This window comes from Dryobates pubescens, chromosome Z (assembly GCF_014839835.1).
Source record: "Dryobates pubescens isolate bDryPub1 chromosome Z, bDryPub1.pri, whole genome shotgun sequence".
NCBI classification, from domain to species: Eukaryota; Metazoa; Chordata; class Aves; order Piciformes; family Picidae; genus Dryobates; species Dryobates pubescens.
In genome coordinates, this window is record NC_071657.1 from 59,482,479 (window position 1) to 59,506,709 (window position 24,231).

Below are 24,231 nucleotides of genomic sequence, written 5' to 3' on the forward strand. Positions count from 1 at the left end.
ATGCACGGACTCCCTTGTTGGTGAGGCAGGAATCGTTTCAAGCCATCCTTCCAGTATCAATGTCCTGTTGTTCTTTCTTGTCCTGAAACCTTCCATAGATACTTTCTGCTTTCCTACAAACATACACCCCTTAATTTTCTCCAGTGGTACTGTAAACAACTAATAAATCTTCATCAGTCAAAAAGAAATGCTTTTGTAACAGTTGATTATGTTAGTCCCCATATTATCAATGTATTATTACCTTCAGTTAGCTCAACTAGAATTTTATATAAAAACTGTTGACTGTCTAAAAATAGCTGTGCACGCTTCAAAGAAGCCTCTCATATCAAAACAAGCAAACACAAAACACTTGGCTTTCTGTGGTAAGGTTGTGCTAGTTCACCTGAAGTAGTTTATTCTGCTTAAAGTTTTTTACCTCTTCATCACATGTTAAGTGTTGGACTGAAGTTTCATTTGGGCTTTGAGATAACTTTATTTCTGGCTGTACATCTGGATGGACAGCAGAGTCCCAGAAGTTGCACTCAGATGCCTGCTTTGTCCAGTCAAGTGCATCCCAAACTATTAACTCACCCACATGAGAACCTGTCACAAAAGTCAAGTCTAGAAGAGAAAAGAAACAATCACCTTATATACTACAAAACACATTTCACACAAATTTACAATCCTAGACAGTTAGGAGAACCCACTAACAAGTGAAGCCATGCAAAATGCGTACTACATACCTGACTGGGGAAAAATACCTCCCTTTTTGAGTAAATACTCATTTGATCACCATGCATAGCTCAGGTGAGCAAAAGGAGATGAGGTCCACTGTAAAATTAAAACTAGGAAGGAAAACATTCTTTGGTCACAGTGCACAAAGAGAAGGATCACTCCGAGAAGCATGTGCAAGTGCTTGACTTTCTTTTGTTGCCTACACACAAAATTCTTGTACACCTTGGATAAGTAGGTGTATTAGCACTCCTCTGACACAGTAAAGCATGTCTTTGTTATAAAAAGAAACGATCACAAATTAACTGGATGAGTTAATGGCAAGAATGAATTAGCTGCTCACAAATTTCTTACATGTAGAAAGGAACTGCTTCAACCATAGTTGTAGCAGGTAGCATATTGCCTTTTTAAGCCAACTGTTGCCAACTATTGCTGTTCTTTGTAACACCAAAAGGCAGAAAAGGGTAGAATGAAACCTAAGAAACAACTACCAGAGTATCTTTCTTCTTTTTGGCTTCTTGTACCACAGCCCTTTCATGCCAACTAGGCTGACACAAGTAAGACCAAGGACAACCTGTAGGAGAAGGGTTGATTTCAGATAGCTTTAGGATGGCTATGTTTTGTCTTGAATTAGGAATGTACACCTTATCACTAACTGAGAGAGACCAGGCAGGATTTGGCTGGGTATGTTAAGAAGCTTGTTGGCTACCATTAACCTATTGTACGCTTTGCTTAAGTGCATGTCAGTAGCAATGTAACCAATCAGAGTGTGACAACACTACACTAGAAAAATATGTAAGTTAACTGTGTAATGCAAGAAACTTCTTTGCTGCTCTTCTATGGTCTTCACAATAAAGGTCTTCGCTTGGAAACATCTTGGCTTGGAAGCTGTGCTTGTGTTACCACATACAGCGACCCTGTGTTACTACAGACACCACCTATGACACCAGGAATAAACCATCCTGGGGTCTGGTGGTGTTCTATTAAGAGACAGGGAAGAACAAAGTGGAAAGGGATGATACCTGTGTTACAGTAAACAGAATTTCAGTTAGTAGCTCAGTATTTCCCTAATGAACAGCAAAGGCTGTGTTATCTTCCAGAACCTCTAAATGTGCAAGCTCACAACTGCGCAACCATAACTTTGCTACTTTGGGACTACAACTGCCAAGTATGTGGCATCGTATACTCCGTTTTACAAATCAGAGAGAACAAGAACAAAACCAAACCAAACCAAACCAAACACAAACAAACAAAAAGGAATTTTAAACCTTCCCAACAGGAAGAAGCCCCAGAGTTCCATTCCCATCAAAGGCACTGCTTCTTCTGCAGCATAACCTGCTTAGATTAATTTCACTGTTAATCCACAAATAAATCTATTATATTTTCACATTTCACTACCTTTGTAGCTGCACAGAAAGGCACATCTACTAGTTACAAAGTTTAACTCCAGTTAAAAGTTTGGTTCCAATGAAAGCTTCATAGTTTAAATACTTCACTAGTAACTAACAAACCCCGTAACATTACATGACAAATCTTACCATTGACACTGACTAATGACAAAATATTATCCTGATGGTCAACAAGGCGTTTTACTTCATGGACATTCCAGCCTTCAGACTCGTCATCAGAAGGAATCAACCTAAAAATTACTTCAAAAGTAGAGAGAGAGAAATTCATAGAATCATAGAATCAATAAGGCTGGAAAAGACCTCAAAGATCATCAAGTCCAACCTGCAACCCAAGACCTCATGACTACTAGACCATGTCTAGTGCCACGCACAAGCGCCACATCCAATCCCCCCTTGAACACTTCCAGGGACCGTGACTCCACCACCTCTCTGGGCAGCACATTCCAACAGCCAATCTCTCTTTCTGGGAAGAACTTTCTCCTCACCTCCAGCCAAAACTTCCCTTGGAACAGCTTGAGACTGTGTCCTCTTGTTCTGGTGCTGGTTGCCTGGGAGAAGAGACCAAACCCCACGTGGCTACAACCACCCTTCAGGAAGTTGTAGACTGCAATAAGGTCTCCCCTGAGCCCACTCTTCTCCAGGCTAAACAACCCCAGCTCCCTCAGCCTCTCCTTGTGTTCAAGGCCTCTCACCAGCCTTGTTGCCCTTCTCTGGACACATCCAGGAGTCTCAATGTCCTTCTTAAACTGAGGGGCCCAGAACTGGACACAGGACTCAAGGTGTGGCATAACCAGCACTGAGTACAGGGGCACAATGACTTCCCTGCTCCTGCTGGCCACACTGTTCTTGATACAGGCCAGGATGCCATTGGCCTTCTTGGCTACCTGGGCACACTGCTGGTTCATGTTCAGCCAGCTGTCAGTCAGTACCCCCAGGTCCCTTTCTGTTTGGCAGCTCTCCAGCCACTCCAACCCCAGCCTGTAGCACTGCAGGGAGTTGATGTGACCAAAGTGCAGCACCTGGCACTTGGACTTGTTGAATGCCATCATGTTTGAGTCTGCCCATCTGTCCAGCCTGTCAAGGTCCCTTTGCAGAGTCCTTCTACCCTCTGATCAACACCTGCTCCCAACTTGGTGTCATCTGCAAATTTACTGATGATGGACCAAATCCCCTCATCCAGATCATCAGTGAAGATATTAAACAGGATGGGGATCAGTTCTGGGCCCTGGGGCACACCACTAGTGACTGGCTGCCAGCTGGATGTGGCACCATTCACCACCACCCTCTGGGCTCGGCCCTCCAGCCAGTTCCTAACCCAGCACAGAGTCCTGCTGGCCAAGCCACAGGCTGACAGCTTGGCCAGGAGTTTGCTGTGGGGAATGCTGTCAAAGGCCTTGCTGAGGTCCAGGTAGACTACATCCACAGGCCTTCCCCACATCCACCAGGCGGGTCACCTGATCATAGAAGGAGATCAGGTTGGAGAGGCAGGACCTGCCCTTCCTAAATCCATGCTGGCTGGACCTGAGCCCTTGGCCATCCTCCAGGTGCGCAGTGATTGCCCCCAAGATGATCTGCTCCATAATTTTCCCCGGCACTGAGGTCAGGCTGACAGTCTGTAATTTCCAGGTTCCTCCATCTGACCCTTCTTGTGGATGGGGATCACACTGGCCAGCTTCCAGTCATCTGGGACCTCTCCGGTGAGCCAGGACTGGTGGAAAATGATAGAGAGAGGCTTGGCCAGCTCTCTGGTCCCATGGACTTGTGAGTATCCAAGTGGCTCAGCAAGTCCCAGACTAATTCCTCATGGATTTCAGGGGTACTATATTGCTCCCTGACCCCGTCTACCAGTTCAGAAGGCCAGTTATCCTGGAGTCCTCCTGCCTTATTGTTGAAAATTGAGGCAAAAAAGGTATTTAGAACCTCAGCCTTTTCCTCATCTTTAGTTACAGTGTTACTCTCCAGGTCCAATAAAGAGTGGAGATTCTTCTTGCCCCTCTTTTTAGCATTAATATATTTATAAAAATGCTTTTTATTGTTTTTCACAGAAGTGGCCAGCTTGAGTTCTAACTGGGCTTTTGCCTCTCTAATTTTTCTCCTACATGTTCTAACAACATCCTTAAACATATCTGAAGTTGCCGAATTGTACAACTGTGGTGGTTTGAAAGGAAAGGCTCTGCTTTCCCTCCCCCACTGAGAAAGAGACCACGGCTAAACCCAGTCGGAGAAATGAGATTATATTTTACAAGGAAACAGATTCTATGTAACACAACAAATACAGGTATTTTACAATATATACAGGAATATACAGCAAATGAACTCAACCAGAAACCAGACCCCCCACAGAGGGGGCTTCCCCCTGTGCCCCCTTCACCCCCCTACCTCCCTTCTCCCCCAAAAGAGGTAGAAGAAGAGACAAAAAGGGAGTTAGTACAGCAAGCGGAGGCCTATGCACAGGGAGTTAGTTCTTATCTTTTGGCAAGAAGCACAGAAGTAGATCCAGCCGAGAGGGACAGTGAAGGAAGGAAGACTGAGAGAAAGTTCCCAGCTCCCCCGGGTCCAATCTGACCTCCCACAATCCTTGGCCAATGAAATTCGTTTAGAATACCAAAATATTTTACAAACATTTAGCCAGTGTGCCCCTTTCTTAAAGGCACAATGTCAAACGGCCACAACAACATAACTATTCTTAAATAAACCCCATCATTTTCAAGAAGACAAACTAAAACATATTATAAGCACATACAAGATGTGCAAAGTCACTTATGACCCCTCACAGCACTACTACACCAAAACCAAAAAAAAGGGAAGTTATTTCAGTGTTATTATGAAGGCCTCTCACTATAGCAACTACAGGATAAACACTTTAGCCTAGAAACTCTGAAATTTTAGCAATCAGTCAACAGCAGAAGTTGCAGAAAGCATAAGTGAAAAGTATTAGACATCTTTAGGTAAGTAAACTAAAAGTAAAACTTATTCTCATATTCAGACTCAACTGTCTGAAAACTTTTACTGTAAGATTATTGCATCCTTTTGAATAACAATCAAGATTGTCAAGAGCCAAGACTTTGTTTTAACCAACACTGAAATTTCATTTGTATGTCAAAGGCACTTAAAAAGAACTACAGGAAGTTTAGATGGATGTTTACATTATATATCAATGTCTAAATAAAAGACAACTCATTTTAATTTGCTCTTTGTTCTTTGAACAGATATTTTTTCCCAGCTGTTTTTTTATTCTGAGCAAAGTCTGTTGTTTTACTGATTCAGTGATCTTTCTCCTCTGGATTTTTTCCCCAAATTTTGACATTTTATAAATACTTAGTTAAAACACCTTCCACTGCCAGGTAGCCTATGATTTACTGTTTACATTCATAGAAAACCCTATCTCCAAGTGAAGCAACAGAAACCACCATAATGTCTCATTATGGCTTTGGACAGTATTATGAGACCAGCAATACCCTCTACTCCTGATTTTGGGATAAGAAGACTCTAGAGAAGTCTAGATTCTGATAACTCAGGTAATGTGTTTCAGACCTTCTCCAGAAGGACAAATACAGATTGTCATAATCCAATCTATACAGGTGGCAATAACAATAAACATACAAAAGTTTTATGATGCAGATCGCAACAAAAATCCTGAATAAGATTACTACTCCCTGCCTCTTTGTCAAGTAAGGGGAAAAAAGGTTGCTAATCACACCCTGCATTTACTCTTCCTATACAATTCCAGTAACATGCTCTTCATAGGTATCTCTGACAAGCAGCTGCTGTGAAGGAAAAACAACATTTAAGAGAAATGCAATATACTCACTTAGCTCTTTGCCAACAGCTGTTGCAACACAATTTTTAGGCAACTCAACCAAAGCACTGACACCTTTCAAAACACAGGAGATAAGGGAGAAAAAGTTATTCTTTGGCTACAAGAAAATACAGCAACCTGTTAGTTACTTACTAATAAATCACAGAATCAAAGAATTGCGTGGGTTGGAAGAGACCTCCAAAGGTCAGCCGGTCCAACCTCCTCTGCAGTTAGCAGGAGCATCCTCAACTATATCAGGTTGCCCAGGGCCCTGTCAAGCCTCACCTTGAACATCGCCAGCAACGGAGACCCAACCACCTCTCTGGGCAACCTGTTCCACTGTTCCACTATCCTCCTGGTGAAGAATCTGTTCCAAACATCCAATTTGAATCTATTCTTCTCTAGTTTGAAGCCATCATGCCAGTCCCAGCACTACAGGCCTTAGTAAACAGTGTCTCTCCATCCTTCTTGCAGGCCCCCTTCAGGTACTGGAAGGACACCATTTGGTCTTCCCAGTGCCTTCTCTTCTCCAGGCTGAACAACCCCAACTCTCTCAGCCTATCCTTGTAGCAGAGGTGCTTCAATCCCCTGATCATTTTTGTGGCCCTTCTCTGCACCCCCTCCATCAGGTCCCTGTTCTTCCTGTATTGAGAGCTCCAGAGCTAGATACAGCACTCCAGGTGAAGTCTCACCAGAGCAGAGTGATGTGGCAGAATCACCTCTCTGTATCTGCTGCCCACACATGTTTTGATACAGCCCAGGACCCTGCACTTGCTCTTGTTGAACCTCATGAGGTTTGAGGTTCACCTGGGTCCACCTCTCCAGTTTGTTCAGGTTGCCCCAGCATATCAACAGCACCACTCATCTTGGTGTCATCTGCAAACTCGACAATAGTGCACTCAATCCCACTGTCCATATCATTAATAATATCATTAAACATTAAACAGTACAGGTCCCAGTAGGGCCCCCTGAGGGACACACCACTTAATCTTCCTTCCACTTGTAAGTTATTATCAAAATAAAAGCATATTGCCTGAAGTGAAAGTTAAATTATATTGGAAGTGAACAGATAACCTCAGATGGAGGCTGGGTCAGGCCTTTTGGTCCTTAATCCATCAGAATTCTGAACATCAAACTTGAGATGAAGCTGAGAATCATTATGTTTTTATTTTAAATACACTTAAGATCCTTATGTCCTAATGCTGGACCATATTAAGGACACTATGGTAATGACTGAGACCCTAAGTATATACAGCACCATAGTTATTAGATACTACCACATTATGAGTAACATTAAAATACTGTGCAAAGCCAGCTGAAGAAGAAGAGGTGACAAAATACAACAATTATCTTGCTGTTACACTGCCATCATCCTGCACAGAATTCCCTCAGTCTGTGTTGCCACACCACGAAAGCCAAAGTCCCCAAGGAATAAGCAATGATTTTCACCACAAAGCAAGCCAGAAATTAGGAGAGAGGCTAGGGACCATGCTGCACATTCCATTGACCCGTTGTACGAAGTTTCAATGGCATCTCACACTAAGCCTTACAGCACCACTTCCAATTGGTATTTGGTGTATTGAACCCAAAGAAGCATTAATGTCCTTTACAATTCAGGTTTTGCCTGCCACTACAATTCTATGATAAAAATAAGAAAAACCATTGCTTCAAGCTCTGAATCACAGCTTTAGAGGTACTTTGTAATGAACAGCAGTAATATGAAGCAACCTACTTTGAGTGGCAAATTATATATAAGCTTATTAATAGAAAAGCATGATTGACAATGAGATCTGATTAAATTTACTGTATTTCTAGCAAAACCTACGTTTTCTATGTTAGAAGTACTGATTCTTAATAATAAAAAGAAATCCTTACTGCTTTACTACTACAAAGCTTTACTTAGGAATAATAGAACACCTGCTCACTCACAGAGAAAGCCAGCCAAAGGATCTGCTCCACATTACAGCAAACATGTAACTCAGTATAAAAGGTCTAACCCTAATGCAGAGTAACCAAGATTTGACATATTCTAAAATTCACACAGCAAAGGAGATTAAAAGCAGTCTTAATTCTAAAATGATTAAGTCTGACATTTAAAAAACTATAATGGCTCTTGCACATAATGTTATCATTAGAATTAAAGAGAGTTTGCCAAGTTGGTTTTGCATCATTATACAGATCCATTTTACTTGCACTTTAACAGCTGTAATGAGTCATTTACATTTTTACCTGCATCAGTAAGATGACTGGTCTTACACAAGAGATCTAATTTTCGGTTCCAAACACATAGATCACTCCCTCCAGACAACCATACATCCAATCTTTGAAGAACTGTCAAACACTGCAGAACAAAAATCAGATATATGTCCCCTGCAAAGGTTGTACAGGGAATTTCTCCAAGAAATGATTATGAGCTTCAGATAGATAAAGTTGTAATTACTATGAGATACAGCATTAAGGTGCCCCTTTCCTATAGAAATACAGATTTAATTAACTACTAGAGAGTTTTTTCCATAAACAATGCAAAATCTGATTTTTCATTGATTCTTTCTATTACCATTCAATAATTAGTTTGACTATATGTTGCCTTTTCCAATAAAATCACAAAACCAAAACCCAGAAGGACCTTTGCTCTACAGCCTTTCAAAAAAGAAAATTAAGGTAATACAAGCTCCAAAAATTAATTAAGAATTGTGCCCATTTATCAGCCACTCTTTATGTACACGTTCCTAAGGGAAACACTGCTCTTCATTTTAACACACCTGCCCATATGGCCCATAAGCCATACACACTAGATTCTTGTACACAACAAAACAACAGGCATACCTAAGGTTTCCTCGGCTTACCTTTACAGTAGAATGGAAACATGACACTTTCCGAACCTGTCTACCAGTAGTGCAGTCCCAAATCTAACTTTACTCATTAAGGAAACAGCAGCTGTATTTAAATGACAGATTGGGAAACAGGCATGCAGACTCAGTCCTGTAAACCTTGACTGTCTTCACAACATTTGGCCAAATTAGCATATTAGTAAAAGCATGCTGTCGATTAATTTTGCATCTACTTGTGAACAATAACCACTAAAATCCTTATGCAATTCAGCTATACCTACTGGGTACTACCAACCAATAAATGTAAAACAACCTGCAGCCTATCTTTTGATTTTACCTTCAAAAGTAAAAATAAAATTAAAAAAGCCCACAGAAATGTAAAGCCTCTCTACATGTAAGGATACAATAACTGTTCTGTCAGCTGATGCTGTTATAATTAAATGTTTTTTTTCTTCAGAAGCATCTGATGAAGAAAATGGTGCTATAGCTGTAATTTTGTGTGTGTGTCCATGAAGTTCAAGAAGTCTTTCTCCAGTCTGAAAAACAAAAATATTGAAAACCAAAGGTGAAATTTGAAATATGCCTACTATGCATATGAGATGGACACCAATGACCCTTCAAAGTGAGGATTTCTAAGACTAAAATCTCCCTTTCTAAAGTAATTTATACATTTACTTCTTACCGTCTTCAGTACTGTTCATAATCTTACCCAGAATTTAGGTATAACTATAAAGGCACAGTACATAAAATAAAACTTAATCCAAGAGTTTAAAAAACTCTCTACAAGTCCTTAAGAACTGAAGTCTGTATTAAAGAAATTTCATTTTAATACAGATATTGGTCTTTCACCCTTTATAACAGATACTACATTAATTCAGGTTTGTTGGCAAACCTTAAAAAAAAAAGGCATTTTTAAAATTTTAAATACTGCAAATTTAAATTTTAAATATCTTTGTCATTATTATGGCAAACAGCACAGCCAATTTCCTTGCAGTTTTATTCAGTATGTATGTTATCTATAGCCTCAAGCTGCTGTTACTTCCACTCTTTCTAGTCAGATGGTGTGGTGGTCTAGGCTGGGTGCTGGCCTGGATGCCACTGCACAGACCACACCTGGGAGGTCCCAAAAAGGGGCCCAGCCCAGTGGGTGGTCACAGGAAGCCAGGTATTTCACCCATAATGCCCTGCTCCCCTATAAAACATCTTCCTCATTCATCCCTCACCACTGCCTAGGTAAAACAGCGTGAGCTGCCTCCCTTGGGCCTGCCCAGGCCCAAGGCTGGGTTGGGGGGGAAGAAAGAGCGCTGGTTGGGGTGTACCCCCAGGTGGGGATGGGACGTTCTTGGGTATGTTCTGGGATCTCTCTCTCTTTGTCACAATGCTTGTGGTTTTCTGTAAAACTTTCACCATTTTTTTCCATTTAAACTTTCCACCATTTTTGCAATCCATTTTGTCTGAGTCTTTCTTTTGCCTGTGGTGGAAGAATTGGTCTCCCAAAGAGCCACTACAGATGGCAAAATGCTACACGCAAACATTCAGAAGGCATTTTAAGCATGTAACTAAAACACAGGGTAGTTAAACTTCTTTACGCTTGTGGGTTAAGTTTTTTAATTAAAACTACAACAGGTGTGCTTTAACAAAAAGTGTAACAAAAACCCTACAGAAGTAGAAAGTGGAGCTCTGTTGCTAAGCTGGGTATCTAAATGGGTTTTATATACAGATGTTCTAGAACATGTTCAGAATGCTGAGTATATACGCTCACACATGTGGTTTTGAACACTCAGAAACAATTTCCTCTTCCAAAACCTTCAACAGCAAAGCACTAACTGAAACTGCTCAGAAGAGAGGAAAAGTTTCAAGTTCCTCCTTCTGTATTTTAAAATTACACCATCACAAATGTCACTTTTTTTTTTTCAGATTCCTAAAAATGTTTAGAGTCAGATTTCTTTCCTCCATAATTTCAGTGTGATAGTTTAGACAGCACAGTATGTCTCCCTTTAAGGCTTCCTGCTGAACAACTGAACTTGTGTACTAGCTTTCCTTGACATAGGACTAACACTCATCCTGTCTCTATCATTTTATCAGTGATAGAGACACAGCAAACACTGAACATACTTTAAAAGAATTAAAGCCACAGCTTCATACACAGTTCTGCTTTTCACATAATGATCTAAAATCACTATGTCTGCTCAAAACATTCTAACTCTTAAACCTCTTGTCCCCTTGGGTTCACGTATCTTCTCTGAAAACTACATTTTCAAAGAGCAGCACTGCAGTCATTCTTTAATTTGCTTTTTTTGCTACTGGACATTTGTAATTCCTCACCTCAAATTCCACCCTCTCCAGAGAACAGAGGTCGATCCCCAACCCACCAAAATAAATCTCACCTGAGCATTCCACAGAAATACAGTTCCATCATCTCCTGCAGATGCAAATCTAAAATTATAAAAAAAAAGGAAATCTGTGAGAACTTCAGTATAGCACAACAGAAATGCAATTGACAGTTATGCAAGGAAAATGTATCAGTCTCTGCCTTTAAAGAACATGTATCTGCAAACCCCCGTTATAGTTTATAAACTGAAGTCAGTACATTTAAACAGATGCTTATCAATATGTAATTTAAAGAACAAGGCTTAAGAATTCTAATACATAGTATTACAAATAGAGTCATACACTACAGAACCAAATTTTCTTCTTTAAAGGGGGTCAGAGTGGCTGGAGAGCAGCCAAACAGAAAGGGACCTGGGGGTGCTGACTGACAGCCACCTAAACATGAGCCAGCAGTGTGCCCAGGAGGCCAAGAAGGCCAATGGCATCCTGGCCTGCATCAAGAATAGTGTGGCCAGCAACAGCAGGGAAGTCATTGTGCTCCTGTACTCAGCACTGGTTAGGCCACACCTTGAGTCCTGTGTCCAGTTCTGAGACCCTTAGTCTAAGAAGGACATTGAGACTCTTGAACGTGTCCAGAGAAGGGCAACAAGGCTGGGGAGAGGCCCTGAGCACAAGCCCTATGAGGAGAGGCTGAGGGAGCTGGGATTGTTTAGCCTGGAGAAGAGGAGGCTCATGGGAGACCTCATTGCTCTCTACAACTACCTGACAGGTGGTTGTAGCCAGGAAGGGGTTGGTCTCTTCTCTCTGGCAACCAGCACCAGAACAAGAGGACACAGTCTCAAGCTGTGACAGGGGAAGTTTAGGCTTGAGGTGAGGAGGAAGTTCTTCACGGAGAGAGTCGTTGGCCATTGGAATGGGCCGCCCAGGGAGGTGGTGGTGGAATCAGCACCCCTGGAGGTGTTCAAGAGGGGATCGCACATGGCACTTGGTGCCATGGTTTAGTCATGAGGTCTGTGGTGACAGGTTGGACTTGATGATCCTTGAGGTCTCTTCCAACCTTGGTGATACTGTGAACTCTTACACACACAGCAGCAAACTCCAAAACAAAGCACGATTACTCAAAGCCAACTAACAGCAAGACACGTGACCAGATACAAACCACTCATCCAAGTTCAGCCCCAGGTAGAGGAGCTCAGCATTTATAGGATGATACCTCAAACTGCAGATTTTAAAAAAAGCTTAAAGGGAATGCATTTAAGGTGCCAAATTTGACTTCTAAAAATCCAGCTGAAAGACATAGCACAAGAGGTAAAAATAGGTTCATATTAGCATGTTAATGTCACATTAAAATAGTCTGACCTAAATTCAATCTTTTCCATAGGCTGGAATGAATATCGAACCATCTGCCTACACAGGCACTTTATCTTCACCACAACTACACTGTAGCTAGGGCACAGAGCACACCTATCCTAGTAAGGGGGAAGAGGATGTTAATCTCCTGCTTGCCTGTGACAAACAACGGGGCAGCTCACCAGAGGTGGAGGGATGGAGTGCTAGCAAGGGCTCTCAACCTGTTGCCCTGACACAAGCCAAGGACAAAGCACTGACACACCCCAAGGGCATCAAGGGGAATACACGTAAGAGGGTTACGTGGCCAGCACAGTTGAAGTGCCTCTACGCAAATGCAGACACCTTGGGCACCCTTCTCCAAGAGGATGAATTAAAGGCCACTGCACAGCTGGAATGCTGTGTCATAGAGGCTATTACTGAAACTGGAAGGTAGGGATAGATGGGTACAAGCTCATTAGGAAGGACAGACAGCATAGGAGGGGAAGAGATGTAGCTCTCTGTATCAGTGACCAGCTGGAATCAGTGGAGCTCCACCTGGCCAAGGATGATGAGCTGGTTGACACCATACGGGTGAAGATTACAGGGAAGACAGGGGAAGGTGATGTTACTGCAGGGGTCTGCTACAGGCCACCTGACGAGCAGAACCAAGCAGATGAGGCCCTCCATAGGCAAAGAGAAGTGGCTTCACATTCACAAGCCCTGATCCTCATGGGGGATTTCAACCACCCTGACATCTGCTGGAGGGACAACACAGCTAGGCACCAGCATTCCAGGATGTTCCTGGAATGCACAGATGACAACTTCCTCCTCCAAATGGTAGAGAAACCAACAAGAAAAGGTGCTATGCTGGACCTTGTTTTGTTCACAAATAGGGAAGGGCTGGTCACCAACATGAGGCTCAGGGATAACCCTGACTGCAGTGACCATGAACCAATAGAATTTAAGATCCTCAGAGCAGCTAAGAAGGCATACCCCAAGCCTACAACCCTGGACTTTAGGCATGCAGACTTTGATTGCTTCAGGGGTCTGCTGCCCAAAGTATGCTAGGACAAAGCCCTGGAGGGAAGAGGAGCCCAGGACAACTGGTTGGTGTCAAGGATCACTTGCTCCATGCCCAGGAGCACACACAAAGAGGAGAGCAGGAAAGAATGCTAGGAGACCTGGCTGGATGAGCAAGGAGCTCCTGGACATGCTGACACACAAAAAAAACTCTACAAGGAGTGGAAGAAAGGACAGCTGCAATGGGGGCATAAAAGGATGCTGCCCAAGCAGCAAGAGACCTGGTTAGAGAAGTCAAAGCTCAGTTAGAATTAAATCTAGCCAGGGAGATCAAGGGGAACAGTAAAAATCTCTGTAAGTGTAGTAATGGAAAAAGAAGAGTAGGGAAGGTGTGAGCCCCCTCAGAAAGGAAACAGGTGACCTGCTGACAAGTGACATGGGGAAGGCTGAGGTTCTCAATGACTTCTTTACCTCAGTCTCCACTGGCAAGGGCTGCAGCCTCACTCCCAGAATAATGGAAGATAATGGCAGGGACTGAAGAAGGAACTGCCCATTGTGAGTGAAGATCAGGTCAGTGGCCATCTGAAGAACCTGAAAGTGTTCAAGTCCATGGGACCGAATGAGATACACCCAAAGGTGCTGAGGGAACTGGGGGATGAGGTTGCTAAACTGCTCTCTATCATATTCCAAAAGTCCTGACAGTTCAGGGATGTCTCCACTGAGGGGAAAGGGGAAACATAACTCCATTTTCAAAAAGGGAAAGGACAACCCACGGAGCTATAGGCCAGTCAGTCTCACCTCTGTGCATGGCAAGATCATGCAGCAGACCCTCCTGGAGGCACTGCTGAGGCAGAAGACTAACAAAGAGGTGACTAGGTCCAATCAGCATGGCTTTACCAAAGACAAGTCCTGCCTGACAAAGCTGGTGGCCTCCTATGACAAGGTCACAACACTAATAGATGAAGGCCAAGCAACTGACGTCATTTACCTGGACCTGAGCAAAGCCTTCCACACTGTCCTGCACCACAACCTGGTCTCCCAGCTGCTGCAGTATGGGTTTGATGGATGGACCATTCAGTGGATAAAGAACTGGCCTGATGGCCGCACGCAAAGAGTGGCTGTCAATGGGTCCATGTCCAAGTGGAGGCCAGTGACAAGTGAAGTCCCTCAGGGGTCAGGACTGGGACCAGTCTTGTTTAACATCTTTGCTGGCGACACAGACAGTGGCATTGAGTGCACCTTCAGCTGGGGTGCTTGGCCTAGAGAGGAGGAGACTCAGGGGTGACCTTATTGCTCTCTACACCTACCTCAAGGGAGGTTGTAGACAGACGGATGTTGGTCTCTTCTCCCAGGCAAGCAGTACCAGAACAAGAGGACATAGCCTCAGGCTGCACCAGGGGAGGTTCAGGCTGGATGTTAGAAAAAAGTTCTATACAGAAAGAGTGATTGCACATTGGAATGGGCTGCCCGGGGAGGTGGTGGAGTCACCATCATGGAAGGTGTTCAGGAGGAGACTTGATAAGGTACTTGGTTGCACGGTTTAGTTGATTAGGTGGTGTTGGATGATAGGTTGGACACGATGATCTTGAAGGTCTCTTTCCACCTGGTCTATTCTATTCTATCCTATCCTATCCTATCCTATTCAGCAGGTTTGCTGAAGACACCAAGCTGTGTGGTGCAGCAGACACACTGGAGGGAAGGGATGCCAGCCAGAGGGACCTTGACAAGCTGGAGAGGTGGGCCCATGACAACCTCATGAGGTTCAACAAGACCAAGTGCAAGGTCATGCATCTGGGTCAGAGCAATCCCAGGCACTGATATAGGCTGGGCAGCAAACAGCTTAAGAGCAGCCCTGAAGAAAATGACCTGGGGGTGCCGGTGGATGAGAAGCTCAACAGGAGCCAATAGTGTGCACTTGCAGCCCAGAAGACAAATCACATCCTGGGCTGTATCAGGACAAGCATAGCCAGCAGGGAGGTAGTTCTCCCCCTCTACTCCCCTCTGGTAAGACCCCACCTGGAGCACTCTGTCCTGTTCTGAAGCCCCTATTACAGGAAGGATCTGGAGGTGCTAGAATGTGTCCAGAGAAGGGCCATGAGGATGATCAGAGGGCTGGCGCACCTCTCCTATGAGGACAGACTGAGGGAGTTGGGGCTATTCAGTCTAGAGAACAGAAGGCTCCAAGGAAACCTTATTGTGGCCTTCCAGTATCTGAAGGGGGCCTACAAGAAAGCTGGGGAGGGACTTTTTAGGGTGTCAGGTAGTGATAGCAGTAGAAGGAATGGAACAAAACTCGAAATGGGTAGATTCAGATTAGGTGTTAGGAATAAGTTCTTCACCATGAGTGTCGTGAGGTACTGGAACAGTTTGCCCAGGGAGGTGGTGGAAGCCTCATCCCTGGAGGTTTTGAAGGCCAGGCTGGATGTGGCTCTGAGCAACCTGATCTAGTGTGAAGTGTCCCTGCCCATGGCAGGGGGGTTGGAACTAGATGATCCTTCCAACCCTAACAATGCTATGATTATATGATTCGATAAAGGTGTACAGTAAGTTAAGAAATCCTAGAAGATGCTCCACAAATAAGATTTATACTATGTGCAAGACAGTCAAAGAACTTATACCACTTATGATTTATTTTTTTCTGTTCCTAGCTGTGAATGGTTTCATTAAATATATACATTGTTCCTTCTTTTAGACTCCTTGCAATTTCAGTGTTTGTGAAACTAAGGGAGTAAGTTTTGGGGCATAAAGCCATAGGGTTTTTTCCCTTGCCATTTCTTCCTGTTTTATTCTATTATAGTTTTTTAAAAAGTGCACTCTGTACATTCTTCACATCCTTCACGATTTTTTATTTACTCAAGCCCCTTCTTTAAAAGAATTACAGCAAAAAACAACCTTCCATGTTCAGCTGTGGTAACACTTATCTTTAGCTGTCTTTTAGATCTTTTATACCTTGATTTTTTCAGAACACAAAGATCTTAATATAGTAAGACTCTCACAATTCAGCAATAACCCTTTGAATTTCAGTTTCTTCTTGAGTAATATTGGAGCTGTGTGACACTTGGAACAAAATTCTGGGAAGAAAAATGTTGTTTCAATGAAGTTCAATAGTGCTGTTTTGTGTATTTTCCTTGTCTTCTTCTAACAAGTATTTCTGTTTAAATAATGGTGTACTGTAGAGTCAGTTATCCTATGACTACATTCTGTTCACCAAGGTGGAGATTAATGGGTCACCTGATTCTTTTCCACTCATGATCACCATCATATACAACATTGTTTCCTGAAGGAGCAAAGAATGGTCAAACAAGCAACAAAAAAAAGCTATTCTTAAAGTATGTTATGAACTCTGTTTAGTTAAACATGTCAAGTGCTAGAGTATTACATGCAATTTTATCTCAATCTATTTTCTGAAAGACTCTTGCTGAGGCTTAACCTTCTTTAGTGATCTTCCAATCAATATGACCCTTTCTTCACATTGAAAAGGTACAAGAGAAAAGGGGGGAAAAAAAGAAAAAAGAAGAGGCAAGCGACATGCTTTCTGTTACATTTATACAGGATTTATTTAGTATCTTCAAAAACCAATCTGAAAAAATTTTCCACTCACTGGTTTTAGCTGAGCCACTGAGAAAACAAGAAAATCCTCCTGCAAAATTCTCAATAAGATGATATTATCTAAAGACCTGAAGCGTGAAACTTGGCTTACAATAGTTGACAAAAAGCACACAATGGAATAGCTGAAAAAAATAAATAAAAACATTTCAGAAGCTGAGAAACAACACTAATTTTACTGAAAATAATCAAATGAAAAATATTATCAGCTGTTTAACGATCCAGAAACTACCATACTCTTGGCAAATAAAACCGCAGAATTACTGTCCAGTGGAGTGACTCTACTAAATGCCTCAAACTCTCAGAATATTAACCAGCTATATAACTTACTCCTTATCCATATGCTATTTTATAACCTACCTTCAATGTGGCCATCCAGCTTTGGTTTTACAATTCTCATTAGTTTAGCTTCAATAATTTACCTTCTACCATACAACGAAGCCCAAAATGGTAAAAGATTTCTTTGCATCACACAATGTGTACAATCTAAACCACTCTCATATTCCCACAAAGGCCAGTTACATTTAGTACATGTTTTGGGAAAATATACTTTTGAGAAAAGGTTATTTTAATAACTTGTGTGGGGAGAGGGGAAAGGACTAGAAAAAAAAAACCACAATATTCTTCTATTTTTATATGAATTTTCTGGTTGATTACTGTAATGTAGAAAAACAAAGTTTATGGTAATTCTTTTCTGATATATGGTAGAATTGTCTTGATTGGAAGAGACTTTAAAGATCATCTAGTTCCAACCACTCTGTCATTGGCAGGGACATCTTTTACTAGACCCGGTTGCTCAGAGCACTGTCCAACCTGGCCTTGAACACTTCCAGGGAAGGGGCATCCACAACTTCTCTCGGCAACCTGTTTCAGTGTCTTGCCATCCTCACACTCACAATAAAGAATTTCTTCCTAGTATCTAATCTAAATCTACCCTCTTTCATTTCAAAATCATTAGCTTTCATTCTACACTCCCTGAGAGAGTCCCTCACCATCTTTACCAAGCCTGCTTTAAGTACTGGAAAGCTGCTATACAGTCTTCATGGAACCTACTCCTCTATAGGCTTAACAATCCCAACTCCATCAGCCTGCCCTCACAGAGGCAAAGTGCTGCAGCCCCCTGATTATCTTCATCATGTATTTATGATATTATGAATGAAAAACTGATGAGGTAAAACTTCTTCACAGTGTCTTCTGTGAAATTCATATAGATAAATATACAAAATTAATACAAAAGAAGATTCTGTTGATGGTACAAATTTGGACCAGACCATGTGCCCCATCAACATCTATGGAGAAAGAGATTTCCTTGAAACTCTCACCCATGTTAATCTGGTGTAGGTTTTTGATGAATCTATCAGAAATTCCCTTCTCTGTCTAATCCATAAAAGATATATATTACTGCAACTCCTTAAAAGAGAGCATGCTGCTATTACATTCTTAATTCTGGAGGTTTTCTACTTAATTCTCATCAGTCCAGAGACACCATACATTACTGAACAAAGGTTTCACAACCTCACTTTTAAAAACATGTATGTAGAACATGCAAGTCTAATTTAGAAAAAGCTAGGATAGAAGCCAGGTCATAACATAAAACTACCATAATTCATTCTATCGGTCACACATCCGTATTTCTCTGCTTCATAAACCATTTTCCAGTTTTTAGGTAACTCCATCCTCAGAGTTCACACCAAAGATGGACCTAACCATAAGGAACTCAGAACAGAGAAAGAATGTCAAGGAATAAGACAAATGATGAACAAAAAGCTAAAAATTAGAATAGAGAAACAAAGGAAGTAGAGCAAGTCAAACAAGATCAAATTGGAGGAGATATGTAATGCAGAGACCAAGTAAAATTCAACATATTCAAATCTGAATGAAGTGACAATTTCAGGAACAGAACACTCAATAATGTCGAGAAAGACATGTTCCATTGCTGCAGTGTTATCTGTAGGGTCCTGTTACACTTTTTGGTACAACCAAACAGTCAAATCACAGCTCTTCTCAGTTCAAAAAATGAACCACATGCATCTGCTCAGAATAGAAGCGGACATTACTACATCTTGTCCTGAAATAATGTGCATATATGTACAGAAGGAAACACTGAATCCAGGAACAGACTGAAAAAGAAGGGCTGAATTAGCTAAATGCATTGCTTTCAAATAAACCAATATGTACCAAGAAACACCTATAAATAACTTTCATCACTATTTTCAAGAAAGTACAACTTACAAGAGAAGCCAAAGGATGTAGCAACATACCAAGAAAAATGACTCTTCGCCCCTTGCCTTTTTAAACTCTAGGCTTTTCATGTCTTCCCCCAGCCAATAATAAAGATGATTAAAAACAGCACTACATTTTCATAAATATGAACTATTCCTAAGGATGTTGTGAAACAATTTGAAATTAAATTTCATACCTGTAATCATCTATCTGCACTAGAAATCGTACTATATCTTGATGACCTTTCAAAACAAGGAGCTCCGTGTAAGGATTCTGTATCTGTTCTTCACCAATTGTCTGTATCGATGATTTCTGAAATTCATTTAAAAAAGGGAAGGAAATTTATTTTGTACTGAATTTTTTCTTTCATCAGGTCTTTGTGATATCTAACAATATACATATAGACTCGTAAGAAGATACAGTTATATCTAAAGTTAAAGCTTCCAAAAGCTTTTTGCCTTAATGAAAATCATTACAAAAGATCACTTATTTTTTCAAGTAAATAACACCTTTCTACAGCATGTATTTTAAATTACAACATTTTCTGTTTAACAAAAACATTTTGTACTCCTTTAATCATTGATACATCAAGACGAAAATCCAGTTTAGTCATCAGCTGTCATGTGGAGTCAGCTTCATGACTCAACTCACCATACATTTAGTTTTTCATTAAGTTACACCTTCTTTGAGAAGCCTGTGAACTTCTCGTATCTTTCATCTACCACTCAATTTTAAAATCCTATACAAACCTATTTAAACTACATAATATATACTGTTCTGTTAAAAAAAAAAATATACCACCCATTGTGACTATTCACAAAATACCAAAGCAAACCACTCTACAGAAAAACATAGAGAATGATTATTCATGTTACAGAACAGCACCTGCAATTATCCCCAACTAGACTACTAATTAAAGAACTGTCAATCACTTGGAGCAAGCTGATCACCAGGTAGAGTCAATGAAATACTGCACAGGACTGCAGTTTCAAGACAGTATTTGCACCCATCTCAATCACCAGCTTGTTTCAAGAGAAGACAACTTTTTGTATTTTAGGTCTCCCATGTTCTGGAGCAAAGTCTTATTAGACATTATTCTAAATAAATAAAGCTACATGTAAATAGCTCAGTAGTAACTCAGCAACAGCACTCCCCTAGATTTATTTCATCCAACAGTCAATATCAACTTACTTGCAAGACTGCCTCTTCTTTGAAGACTTCAACAGAACCTACACTTTAAAACAGTTATTCCTGAACACTGTGCAACATGTTGCACACGTAACAGGTAATCCCAGATGTAAGGCGAACATATTATCCTCAGAAGCTTCAACCTGAATTATGCCCTAGAGCTTCCATATTGGTATTAGGATACTGTACTTCAGAAGTCAAGAATGACAAAGTTAACAAATGGGGGGGGGGGGGGGGGGGGGGGAACTGTATTTTTAAAATTACAAGGTTGTCAAAATGGTAGTTCCCATGATTTTATCTTGGGTTTGTGCCATCTGATGCATTTCAAGAAGCAACTGTTCCTCATTTTATGCAATTATGTGGAGACAGCTTTTCCCATCTAAAATAATGCAAGAAAGCATTTTCATGATTATAAAGAACAGTTGAACAAATACAGAATTGGAATTCAGCTTGGAATTCAGCTGTCAAAATCTAATCAAAACCTTCCTTAAAAAAAAAAAATCCTAAATCCTAAGCAAAATCTCAGCATCACAGGATGACATTAGCAATAGTATGCAGTCAGACAACTTGCATTTTTATTTACTAATAGAAATATACATTCAGAAACAGTAACACCACTTTGAAAAAGTCAGTTTGTAACACTAGCATCCCAATTCTGTATTCTATTGTTGCTTCAGATTGGGTTAAGGACAGTGCTACTTCTTTGAACAAGGTGTCTAATCTTATTTTTGCTCAACTCTGAGAGTAGTTACGAATATTAAGGCACAGTACTGAGGAAATACTACAGATAACAAAATAACAGTTTTTCCCTCAGTACTGTCATAACAAGCTATGCTCTCTGTATCTTCACGAATAGTTACAGAAGTGTTGGGTTACATGTGCATTCCTTCTCTGAAGAAGAAAGATGGTTTTGATATAAACTAGTTATTGAGCACTATTGTAGCAACACAGTGATTTTTAGAAGAGAAAACTAGATACTCATGCTAATGGAATCCATTCCAAACTTGCACATTTTTATGCAGGACCTATGAGCATCTCTGTGATTATCAGTAAAAAAGCCACAACCTTCAGCTCAGCTTCAGAACTTCCTACAGCCTTCATGACATGAAACATCTAAAAGTGGAGTCTTTCAAAAGCAATTCACCAAAAATACAGATTCAAGAGTACACAGATATACTTATGTATGTATCATAGAGAATGAGAAATTGTCTTATCTGGACCGTGATGCTACTGTAGTTCGAATACTCACTGTGCTTAAGACATACACCATGAACAACAATTGAAGAGATTCAAGTTCTTAAGTCTGAATTATTTTCAATTCCATTGTAATTAAAAACAAAAAGGATCAGAGACATTTACATTTCATTAATTTAGGATAGGCTCTCTCTATTCACACATTGCAATGCCTCTCTTAACAGATCTGTTTTCTCAGAACTGCCTGAAGCCATAGCACATGAAACAAAGACCCTACATTCATAACACACACAGCACTATGGAATTCCTTATCTATTTAAGAAGAGCACAGAGAGAATTTATGATTATGAACATTATCATCATATGAAACAATGCTATAGATCCAGGAATCATTTTTTCCACCAAGAAGCAAAATCATCACCCTCATTCAGCAAACCAGTGGTAGCAATGGGAACAGAAGTCCTGTGGATCAGGTTTAACCAAGCTACAAATGGCAGGGTGGAAGAACTGGACCACACCTTGACTCCTGCTCTTATTTTATTAAACCACAATATAAATAAACTGTAGCCAGAAAGACACATATCTTTGAAAGCTGTTGCATTATTTCCCATCTTTCTTTTAAAAATAACTGCACACACCCCTGCTAAATAGGAATACAATACAACCAACATTTTGGCTGACAACAAAAGCCAGGAATATACCCAGACATCACCATTACCAATCGGTACAGACTCGTATTTCCAAAGCAACTACTGGCATTTAAAATCAACCACGACATTGTCATGACTTGCTCATGTCCAGCAGCTGAAAAATAGTTACTTCCTCATATTTGTCTAGATCACAGAAGCACTAAATGCAAGGAGCCCTATAACAGTCTTAAGTTTGTTGAGACAAAGAACACCATCTGAGTCTTAAGGACAATAAACAACCCGATTAATCTCTCCTTGAAATCCTGTAAAACTATTATTCTCAGTAAGGCAACAAGAAGGATGTCAGGGCAATGCACTACAGGCCATGTTTATTTTATGGACAGGAAACTATGTAGAAATGCTAGAAGCCCACTGAAAACTACAACCAGGCCACACAAATAATAAGCTACCACCTTTACATTATGGACTGGGGAGTCGGGAGGACACGATTCCACATGGTTGCAATCTACAATCCCCACTAGCCCAGGACGAGCTGAGCAGGAGGCAGGAGGCCTGCACGCTCGTAACAGAGCAGGCTCCCAAGCCCTCCAGCTCCTCAAGCTCAGCTTGGGCAGGGGAGGGCGTCTGTTTGCTTTTGCGGGTTTTCCAATCTTCTCTTTCTCTTCAACGAAACCTGTAACCCTTTCTACCAGCCAGTTAGGCTCACAGGCCACGGGCTAGCCCCAACACCCGCCTGCACAAAAGTGACCAACGCACGGCCCAGTCGCGCTACCAAGGCACAGATGACCCACCCCGACAGAAAGGGGACCCCTTAGCGCCTCCCCTTCCCCAAAGCACTTCCCCCTCAGGCCTAAATCTCCTCGGCGCGCCTCATCGCCACAGTGCTGCGCGGAGCGACTGTCCCCAGACGCCACCGCCGCCACCATCCCCACCCGCGCTAACCCTCCAGCACCTCACAGGGGAACACTGCCGCCCCCCCCCCCCCCGCTAGAGTCCCTCACGCTCCTCCTGGCCCCGCCTCCTGTCGCGGGCTGCTCGGCCCCCTTCCGCCACGCCCGTCGCCTTACCTCTGCCAGGCCCTGCGGCTCGCGGCCACCGCCAATCAGCCACCGCAGCATCGGGACCGGCTCCTGCGTCCCTGCCACGGGCAGCTCGCTAGCGAAGCGGGCCCTTCCCTTGCTGCCCACTGCACCAGCAGGGCAGCCGCGAGCAGGGACTCCTCCGGAGCAAAAGACCTTCTTAATCGAGCTCCGCGAAGGAACCAGCCCCCCGGTGGGCGGGGCCGAGAGGTGCCTGGGCAGTCGATCGCCGAGTCAGTGCTATGCTGCCGCCCGAGGGCGCTGTGTGGGGATGGGGACATGGCGGGAGCCGTCCGGCGGCGGCCAGCCTGGGTTTGGGCAGCCGGTGGCACAGTTCTGCGGTTTGAATGTCAAGCGTGTTAGTTCTGTATTGCGGACAAATGAAATATTTAACAGCTTCTTGGCCAATTTCAAAGGAAATTTCTGCTATGACAGAAGAAGAATCCCTGCTATTTTATTGCAACCATCTTAGTTGTTTCCTGAAGTAAACGGCTACTGAAGTTTTCTGTATACAACTTCTTCGTGGCTGCAGCTGTTTTCATTTTCCTTCACTGAATCTGCTTTAGGTCTGCAGTGCCCTTGTCAGGATGGAGTAACAAATACTGTGCAGATACACCACCTTCAAAATGTGGATGCGCCACGGGGCTAAGCAGTCTCACACAGCTCACTGTCCTGCACCTCCCCTGTCCTTTACACAATGACCTTGGAAGCCTTTTTGACCTTGAGGCACACATAGAGCAAGGTCTCAAAACCCAATGCAAAAGGCCACAAAACTCGTGCAGACACAAGTAATGAAGAAGCCCCCAAAATGGGTAAACATGTCCAAGAGTCACTGCTTGTAAATGTGTCCAGAGCAGTGGA

At 42.1% G+C, this 24,231-nt stretch overlaps 1 protein-coding gene across 2 annotated transcripts in view; it reads right to left on the reverse strand.

Annotated features, from left to right (window-relative positions):
• The window catches only part of WDR41 (WD repeat domain 41), a 31,986-nt gene extending 8,505 nt beyond the window's left edge, over positions 1 to 23,481 (reverse strand). The window contains exons 1-9 of one of the 2 annotated variants that reach the window (XM_054178446.1): positions 23,359 to 23,481; positions 19,456 to 19,571; positions 11,138 to 11,186; positions 9,155 to 9,286; positions 8,766 to 8,828; positions 8,149 to 8,260; positions 5,932 to 5,994; positions 2,250 to 2,360; positions 416 to 600 (exon numbers count right to left, since the gene is read on the reverse strand). In XM_054178446.1, coding sequence (XP_054034421.1) covers positions 416 to 600; positions 2,250 to 2,360; positions 5,932 to 5,994; positions 8,149 to 8,260; positions 8,766 to 8,828; positions 9,155 to 9,286; positions 11,138 to 11,186; positions 19,456 to 19,571; positions 23,359 to 23,409 — 882 coding nt within the window. In that variant the 5' untranslated portion in view covers positions 23,410 to 23,481. Of the gene's footprint in view, positions 1 to 415; positions 601 to 2,249; positions 2,361 to 5,931; positions 5,995 to 8,148; positions 8,261 to 8,765; positions 8,829 to 9,154; positions 9,287 to 11,137; positions 11,187 to 19,455; positions 19,572 to 21,696; positions 21,746 to 23,358 lie in introns of those variants that run through there. The other variant, XM_054178447.1, reaches the window with a different exon arrangement.
• Between the last annotated feature and the right edge of the window lie 750 nt (positions 23,482 to 24,231).